Source organism: Lottia gigantea (genome assembly GCF_000327385.1).
Source record: "Lottia gigantea unplaced genomic scaffold LOTGIsca_36, whole genome shotgun sequence".
NCBI lineage: Eukaryota > Metazoa > Mollusca > Gastropoda > Lottiidae > Lottia > Lottia gigantea.
The window spans coordinates 57,845-68,279 of record NW_008709220.1 but is presented as its reverse complement, the minus strand read 5'-3'; the positions used below and the strand labels follow the sequence as shown (position 1 = coordinate 68,279).

Genomic DNA, 10,435 nt, shown 5'->3' with positions numbered 1-10,435 from the left:
GGTTTCCCTTGTCAGTGATGCAGGTCGGGATTAAAAACAGCGTCTACTCATTCGGATGATACATAAAGGCCCAAGGCTAAACAGGGCACGCATGTTAGAGATCCATTTACAATGGGACATCGCAAAAGAGTGGAGTAATACCTCTAACCTAGCAAAATGACGTCTACATTCACATGCAGATAAGTAGGATGTAAACCACCATTTAACTTCTAGTCATAATAGTCATAATACATCGACGAAATCATATATTGTACAACATCTCAAATTTTGACGGTGAGCTGCGAAGACTGACAATTCCTTTTCTATGACTAAAGTATAATTGGTCAATAAAAATTGCGTATTTGTCGTTTTAAGTCCGGCATAAAAATGTTCCTTGTATTCTCATTTATGCTTACCAAATAATCAAACGAAAGTTATGATTGAAAAGAAAAAGGAAACAGTACAAGCTTTCAAACAGCTTTCAATGAGTAGACTGGTAAGGCAACAAAATAGGAATTTTAAAATAATTCTTGACGTTCAGAATAGAGAAAACCTGGCCCTAGGATTGAAACAGTTAAATCTTTTTACTATTTCAGAAACATTTGTTCGAAACAAATCATTCTTTATCTTCAAAATTTTACACAAACAATGTCCAAACTATCTTAATGATTAATTCTTATATAACAAGAATATTTTGAGTCTCTGAATACAAGACTAAATGTGTACAGACCTAATCTTGAGATTGTTAAAAAAAGCCTTAGATATTCTGTTCTATGATATATCATAAAAAATATCACAAATGCATCCTGCAGTTTCAAGAAAATAATAGCATTATAAGAGATGATTAGAGTTCATATAATCCATTCTCTTTCAATTTCTCTTTTTCGCTTGTTTTGTTATTTGGATGTTTTGCCGACAAGGGATGCAACTCTGGTTAACAATCCCGACCATTACTTTCATATCAAGAGAACGAATCAAAAGGGAATTGTCAGTATTCAGACCACTATCCTATTATACCAAAGGGGCATAACCCATCGGCCATTAAGTCGTTCTTTACAAGTAGATGGCTTCTGGTTAAAATTATAAAACTAAATGAACAGATACCTTTGATCAGGGTTGCTAATGAGGTTTAGGATGATACATGTCAAGGCTACCGTATAAATAGTTTAAAGTTAAACCAGAAAAAGAAAGTAAACACGCAATGTAATTATCATTATTTGCTTTATAATTTAGTTCTTATATTTACTTTACTGTTTCCTTCAAAGTAGAGGTAGAAATTAATGGATATTGAAAAACGCTAATGTTTTTTTCACATGCTAACTTATATTTTATATTTATGTTTTACATAGAACCTTCGTGTCTTATGAAATTCATTTATTATGTTAATCTTCGAATGTTTAAAGGGACAGCTAGGCCATTTTTTAACCAATCATACTTTAGTCTCAGAAACTTTTTTTTAGATAAGCTAATCAGTAATAGTGTTCACAGTTCACTGTCGGGCCTTGAAATCCTTGTGTGCCCAGAGTTTGAATGTTAAAATGACAACTCTTCAATTTAAGATACTCTGTGATATATAGAAATAGTGAGTAAAATTCCTAGTTTGAAGTATGTTTAAAAGGATTATGTGATTTTCGTACATTTCTAGTACTTCTGAAGAATAGTAACATATATTCAAGACTACAATCAAACCCCCAAAATGAAAATTTCCAAAGTTTATAAAATATATAAAATTAGAGAAGCAATAATAATAATATAGAGACACTATAAAGTCGACTTATAAATATCCAACAGTCAAAGGTCAAAAGCTACCAAAAGTAACCAGACATGATAATAAATGAGTCCAATAGTGACCGTCACCGTTTGATTGTACACTAGCAAATACAGCCAGTCAGAGGCCTCGACAAAACGTCTGTAAATACTAAGCCACAATGTTTACAATCTTTCTGCCGATGGCACTGATTGGCTGTATTTGCTTGTGTACAATCTAACCAAAGGGCTGCATTCCGTGATTCAAGAAAGGTGACTATTTCAGTCAAGGTATAAGTCGAAGGTCCTAAGAGCTTGACATGGTGAAGTTGCATCAAGAAAGTAATGATATGTTTGTAAGGTTGTTTGAAATAAAAGTTGTTGAGGGCTAACGGTATGAAAACTATCTTTTGAAGCAGGTTTTTCAACCTATTCCCTTTTATTATAAAAATAAAAATACAAACTGCACCATGTGGGCTAATGATGGCGGATTTAAATCCATGACAGCGTATCTGTAGCCGCCATCTTGAATACCAGGTATTCAGCTTTCAATCAAAGAATGAAAAACCTTTTTCATTATTGCATCTTTGAATCCTTCACTGAATGTCAACGAAATTAAATGGCTCGATGCGATTCATGGCGATGGTATGGCTCTGACTGTATGTACATCGGACAGGAAACCGTTCTATTAGGTTCATAGGCTCAGACTCGTTGCAGGGTGTCTATTTCTGTATAGTTACCCACAGTTGGATGAAGATGCTGAATACAAACACCAGTGTTGAAGTTTTGTGACTTTATACAATGTCTTCATAAATTATGGCACAAACACGTTAGAATGTAAACCCTGGATGATGTCTCGTTTAATCATAAGAATGGTTGTAAACCAGGATGTTCGTTTTTGAAAATTTGGGAACGAGAACAGTAAATATTTTATACTTCTGTAAAGCAGAGTTAGATGGTGCCTGTGGAAATTCGTATACCAAAATTTATAGAAATGTGATCTTAAGTTTTCTTTTTCAAAATACCGCCTTCCTCCTCCGACCACAAAACAGAAATTCCCAAAATAGTCAATTACAATTTATAACTTTGCACAAGGAAGTAGACCACACTAAAAATATTAAATAAAATTAACACCACTGACTCTTTTGTTATGTTTTAATGCGTTAAGTGTCCAATTACAGTTTATAATTATAAAGGGCATACGACAAGGGATCAGCAGAATATTATATTTAAGTATAACATGACTGAGACCTAGATTGTGAATCCAGGAATATCCAAGCATTGTACACCTGAAAAAGAACTCGAAATGAATTTCCTGATAATTTGGTGGATTTTGGGGCTGTTGCAGGTCAAAGTTGAAGGTTTGATTTCATATTCTCAAATACTTAAGTTCATCCAACATGCAACAGACGTTTTACTAAAGACAAATTGAATTGGGTCGATCATTAAATATTCAAACATTATTATGTTATTAATATTAGATCTGTGATATAGATATCACATGTATGATTTACAAAACAATAGACATGATAAGGACACGATATCATAGACACAATTTAGAAGTTACAGACATGATAAAGACACGTTATTATAGACACAACTCGATATGGACATGGACTAGACACAAAATATAAGTTACAATTCAGACATGATATAGACACGTTATTAAAGGCACACTATCATAGACACAACATGCAATGGACACAGAATAGACACAATATAGAAGTTACAATTCAGACATGATATATACACGTTATTAAAGGCACAATATCATAGATACAACATACAATGGACACAGAATAGACACAATATAGAAGTTACAATTCAGATATGATATTATAGACATGATATCTGATACACGATTCGGTGCGATATTTTGGACACGATGTTATGGATAGTATCAAATGTGCTACATTATGAATACGAGTTTATAGACATTCACGATATCGACACAATATCACAAATACGATATAAATACGATATCACAAACACAATATAGACACGATAAGATATAGATATGGTAGATACGATGAATTCGATACGATATAATTTACATGATATTATAATATAACTATACATCTATCTAGAGATATATAGGATCTTAGACTAGTGCTGATGTAATACGAAATTTATCAAATGAGTTGCCTGGTTTAATATTTAATCCGGCAACGAATTTCATAAAACTTATATTACATAAGCACAGTGAAAGATTCTATTTATAACACACCTATCAATAAACATATAATTTCCTTAAATTCCTTCATTTTGAGGGTTTTGTTCTGCGGTTTGTATCATTATTACTTGGTTTATTTATTTATAACACACAGTTTTGTTGTTTTGATTTCAGCAACAGAACAATACCTTAACGTAGAGAATTACTCTTCAACTTTTACATCTAGAAATCCAGTTTATTACTTCGCTGACAACGATTACATTGGAAAACAGATTAGCTTTTATTTCACTGCCAGGGCGAGAGTTTTGTTTCTAGAGGCGTTGTACATACACCTTGGTCCTAGATCTTGTGAAAAAGTGAAGGTGTACTCACAAGGTGAGCCAACTTTCGGACTTGGCTGTACAGACTCCGGGATAAGGATGTTTTATAATGGAAATGAACAAATTGGTGGGGAATTTAGTTTTGAAATAACGGATCTGAAATTGGAAAAGGGTGAAGTTTTTTATGTAAGAGTTTCTGGTAAGCATTGAATTCATATATCATCTTTGAGACCTAAGACGGGATTAGGGATTGATGACGTTATAACTAGGGCTGAATGGCCCGATATTGATACAAATTGAACATTTTCTTCGTCGTGTGAGCACCTGGTGTCAATTTCGGGACATTATCATGCAGCCTTTAGCAACGGTGTACGACATCTAACTATTGCTTTCAAAGCCCCATATTTTCGCTATTAATTATACCTCACGGCCAACTAGATAGCAAAATTGATTTTCAATGTCAAGGTCGTTCTTAAAACTAAAAATGGAAGAAAATAATAATGACTAATGATCGAAACCTTTGCCCACAATATCGAGCCTTTGTCATGATATATATATATATATAAGCTTATGTTTTTTAGCCGGGTCGTATGATATGTCTGTAAGTTGCCAAGGTTACCAGATAACAGGTAAATCATTCACAATTTGTTATAGAGGAACTTTAAACTTTTTGTGATTTTTTTTGCTCGAAAGCTGAAAATAGTGCTGTTTGTTAAACTTGAGAATAAAAGAGTAGTATAACCGGTTTACTTGACATATTTTGCAATAACTAATATTAGTCTAAAGCAAAGCTAAGAAGAACTAAATTTGGAGTTTAAAAAAAAAAACAGTGGATGACCCAAACCGTTTGAAAGTAAATATTCCAAATGAACAATATGAGTTCAATGAAATACGAAGAAGATGCCAATTTGACGAATCAGGATGACATGTGTTTCAGAAGACAGTGCCGTAACGTGTATTTTTATTCTGAGGGAAAAATCCTGTTTCCTTGGAAAAACAGGCATGTCTTCCATCCCAACACTTTCGGTAGTCTTCAAACGGTAACCTCCTTTACTGTAGACATCAAATATATAATATATTTAGTGGATATCAAATTGATTTTTTTAATTTTTATTAAAAAATTATTATGATTTGTTTGTATATTTTTTTTTTGTCAAATTCGGTATGAGGCATTTGTTTTCTTTGATTTGATAACACTAGAAACACCCGTCATATTGTGTTTTAGATAAAAGGTATTCATCGAATCCTACCAATAGAGAAATCAATGGAAAAAATTGCAAAGAAGGAGATGAAACCAACCTTTACATCATATTTGGTGGTATTTTAGCTGCTGTGATTGTCATTAATATTGTCTGTATTGGAGTCTACTGTTATATCAGGTAGGTCTCACATCCATTTCAGTCTCAAAAACAAATTATCAATAAAGTCGCACCCAATTCTAAAAACTCCAGTAAATGAAGAATTTCTAAACCATTTTAATTTCAATCACAAACTACAAAACTAGGATGCAGACAACGCACAAAAAAACAAGTGTGCAACCACAATAGGCTGCTATGGCTACTCTAAACACGAACATCAAAAGGGCAAATTTGAACAAGAGGTATTCTATCATATTAACTTCAACAATCATTGCTTGATAAAGACGAAGGTATCATTATCGAAATGTCACAAATTATATATTGAAATGACTGTTATTCACTTAAACGTTCAGTTTCATAATCGACTAGCGCATATAACTGTATACTTTCCTGCCTGCGAACTGAAAAACAAATCTTATTCCTTTGGTTAAGGGGACAGGTGGGCCATTTTCGGGGGGTGATTTTAGTCTTGAATGTATGTAAATAGTCTCCAGAAGTACTAGAAATGTACGAAATTCGCATAATACCTTTAAAAATACTTCAAACTAGGAGTTTCACTTACTATTTCCATATCCATGTATGTCTTTTTTTATATACGATAAGAGAGAAACGCAGAAATTCTGGACTCACATTGTTTTAAGGCCACGATTTCGATGCTGAGCTGTGAACACTATGAATGATAAACTTAGCAAAAACATTCCCGTTTCTAAGACTAAGGTATAATTGGTCAAAACAAAATAGCTCACCTGTCCCCGAAACACCTATCTTGGGTTTTTGATGATTTGAAGAAAATTGAGTCGAGAATTGAGAGTCTGCGTAACTTCAAATTTTTCTTTTTTCATCCTTTCCAGAAGACGGAAATCACAAAAAATGACAATTACCAATATATCTGGCAGTTTTGAGAAGTTTCCATATAGCTGAACCTGCTTCGGTAATAATTGGAAGATTTAGATGTGCATTCTTTTTCTTCCGGCATAATTTGTCAAAGATAATTTACAACCTGAAGAAAATAGTCTATAGCTTTAAAACCTTTAAAAGATAATTCTGACAGTTATTTATGTATTTAATGTAATTATCTGTTATAAGCAATTATATAATATTTAGTCATTTTGAATCTATTTCTTGCGAGGATTTTGTTTTTATTGGCTTTGTTTTTCAAACGACCAGCTTCTGATGTTTGAACTACCAGAATCGTGTGACCACAAACCACAATGTGATGACAATATCAGGATAGTGCCAGCACATTCACAGTATACCAATTGCCACAAATGTGAAACTGTCAAAAACAATAGAGACTACTAACACGATAATTACGTTGACATGGACGATTCTCAAGTTACCAATTCAAACCACAAATACAGACAACTTCCAGTGTAGCATATGAATGCTTGTCACCAAATGCCGTCGGAGTTTGAATACATGAAAGCCCCTATTTCTACCCCTAGTCCCAAGAAGCCATAGAGTCTTTATTTCCGTCTATTTCATACAACTTTACCTATACCTATTAAAGTCCAATATTCCACCAGTTACATCCTTATTCATTGTTCTATTATCTTTACACTTTACTGCACATTTTCACACTCTTTAAACATAAACTTAAAATAACTAGATCGTGTCCATATCACATCTTCTACATAGCCACCATCATTAATATCACATAAGAACTTTCAATGAAAAAATAAAGAACTTTCTTTATAATTAAATCTAGATTCCTCGTCAATGTTCTCAGGACGGATCTGTAGACATCATAAGTTTGATTATAATCGTCGTGTATATAAACTCTATTACGTTTTATAATTATAAATGGCTTTAGAAAAGAACTTACTAATATTGAACAAGGAGCATTGCTGAGATCCTGAGATCTTTGTAAAGTTTCTGTTGGCCTTCAGTTTATAATAGATAAGTTACTAAAGACACAATCGGCATGATATCATATACACGATATCATAGTCATGGTGTTATAGACATGATGTTATAGACATGATATTATAGACACGATATCATAGGCATGATATAATAGCCATGGTATTATAGACATGATATTATAGACATGATATTATAGACATGATATTATAGACATGCTATTATAGATATGATATTATAGATATGGTATTATAGATATGATACTATAGTATGATATTATAGACATGATATTTTAGACATGATATTATAGACATGATATTATAGATATGATACTACATTCATGATATTATAGACATGGTATTATAGACACGATATTATAGATATGGTATTATAGACATGGTATTATAGACATGATATTATAGACATGATATTATAGACATGTTATTATATACATGATATTATAGACATGATATTATAGACATGATATTATAGATATGGTATTATAGATATGATACTATAGTCATGATATTATAGACATGATATTATAGACATGATATTATAGACATGATATTATAGATATGATACTATAGTCATGATATTATAGACATGATATTATAGACATGGTATTATAGACATGATATTATAGACATGGTATTATAGACATGTTATTATATACATGATATTATAGACATGATATTATAGACATGATATTATAGACATGTTATTATTTACATGATATTATAGACATGATATTATAGACATGGTCTTATAGACATGATAGCCATGATATTATAGGCATGATATTATAGACATGATATTATAGACATTGTATTATAGACATGATATTATACACACGATATTATATGCATGATACTATAGTCATGATATTATAGACATTATACTATAGACATGATATTATAGACATGATATTATAGACATGGTATTATAGACATTATAATATAGATATGATATTATAGACATGTTATTATAGACATGATATTATAGACACGATCTATTATAGACATGATATTATAGAAATTATATCATAGACATGATATCATAGACATGATATTATGATCCCGATATTTGCAGCTGTAGTCTTTCGAAAGGGACAAAACCGAAAACTCGTTTGCAACAGTCTGTACATGTTTGTCATTGCTTTGCTCTAAATTGAACTTTGTCCATTTACTTTTTTTTTCTAGGTGGTTTAGCGTCTGAAGATAATTGTGTCAGCACCAATAGCACAATATGTGCACTCTACAATGGTAAACGCACAATGATTGAATGCTGTAAGGACAATATCATACGATTGGAATGGACTGGTGGGACATTACTCTACTTTGAGAAAGATTCATGTTTTTCAGAAGGCAAAAATGTTTTAGACCTTTTAGAAAAAATGAATATCTATAACAGTTGTAGTGGACAGAGTCGATGTAAGGTACAGTTACAGACATCTAAAGAAATATACATACACATTCCAGCAACTTGTGAACCAGGTAAACATAAAAACAATATGTCTATTGACAACCCAGTCTGATGCAGATTAGAATGTTTTGTTCTCTGCTCTGTATCTTATGCTGACTATCACTAGAAAATGCCTGATGAAAAAAAGGCCCTAGGGTTTGTGGCTGCCAAAAGCTCCATAAACCAACGCATTTCAAATGGACTGAAATGAATTTTGACCATCCAATGCCCCACCCCCTAAATACGTCAATGACAGGAACGTCAATATCGCTCTTTTATTGCCTGGAAAACTTTAATATTAGAACAACGTTTCAATAATATAATATCAAAGTACGAGTATGAAGTCGAGTTACTGAGTAATATGTGAAACATCAACATAAAAGTCTAGATACTGAGACCCTGAATCCTTGTTAGCTATTTGATATGCACGCTACAAACAAAACTTTATAAACGCAGTTGAAATTTATTGTGAGTTCTAAAAATCAGACTTTTTTTGAAAAATGTTATAGCCAAATGAAATTCATGAAACAAGATTCACTCCCTTTGAAGAAAAAAAGTTGAAATTGAAACAAGGATAATTCCCTTGAATACGCTTTGACTGTATTTACTTAATAATTGGCCACAGGAAGACAATAATTTGCCTTTTGTAGTTGATACAGAATATTTCTTTATTTTCCAATTTAGCATCTTATCTCGACAATACTAAACAGAGTCTCCCTGCTGATATCTCAACAAAATATGCTATATTTTACATCAATGGCTATGATTCTATTGAAAAGGAGATTACTTACAGTTGCAATGCCAAAGCGGAAATGTTTTTCCTGGAGGTGTTTTACATACATCTTGGCCTTAGATCCTGTGAAAACCACCCTTTGAATTGGTCTGCACGAAATCTGGAGTGACGATGTTTTATAAAAACGTATCGGTAGAGAGTTCTTTTTCGGCGGCGGTATAAACTTGGAAGAGAGGGAAGTTATATATTTCAAACTTGGTGTTGGTAAGAACTGAATTAATTTATTATCAACGAGAACTGAGATAGAAAGACCAATCTTATTATATATCATAATTTATTACAATTTTGTACCTGTTTCTTTTTCGTGATATTTCTGGTTTCCATGGTAATCGAAATAGTTTTCGGTCCCAGAGGTAGCATGGAGACAAGAAAGACAAGAAAGACACGAAATTGTAAACTTGTCTTGTTGGTCTGGCCCTAATCGTGGCGATATCGTATCTGTATATCACGTCCGAGGAATATTATGGCGAGATTTGTCGGGCTAATCCTACGACATGACTTTCAAAATCAAATGTCAAACGTTAATTTTTTTAAATTGCCTCAAAGACAAAAGAGCTCGAGTTCAAATTGTAATATCGACCTTGTTCATCAAACAAAAAATAAGGGTGAATACTTACAGTGATTAGTGGTATATTGATTAGTTTATTTTGGGCACCTTTTACATTTATTTTTATGTATTTCAGAAGCAGGGGGTTTACATTGTCAGTCTAACCAGGAAAGGACCACAAGTAAAGTATTG

General features: G+C 32.5%; 1 protein-coding gene across 1 annotated transcript in view; it reads left to right on the top strand.

Moving 5' to 3' along the window:
- Positions 1-2,940: 2,940 nt before the first annotated feature.
- The window catches only part of LOTGIDRAFT_233204 (hypothetical protein), a gene marked incomplete at its 3' end in the record, with an annotated part of 9,404 nt that continues 1,909 nt past the window's right edge, over positions 2,941-10,435 (top strand). Inside the window, exons 1-6 of the mRNA XM_009058806.1 lie at positions 2,941-3,086; positions 4,073-4,417; positions 4,800-4,847; positions 5,444-5,597; positions 8,853-8,935; positions 10,380-10,424. Of these exons, the coding sequence (XP_009057054.1) occupies positions 3,032-3,086; positions 4,073-4,417; positions 4,800-4,847; positions 5,444-5,597; positions 8,853-8,935; positions 10,380-10,424 (730 nt within the window). The 5' untranslated portion in view covers positions 2,941-3,031. The remainder of the gene's footprint in view (positions 3,087-4,072; positions 4,418-4,799; positions 4,848-5,443; positions 5,598-8,852; positions 8,936-10,379; positions 10,425-10,435) is intronic.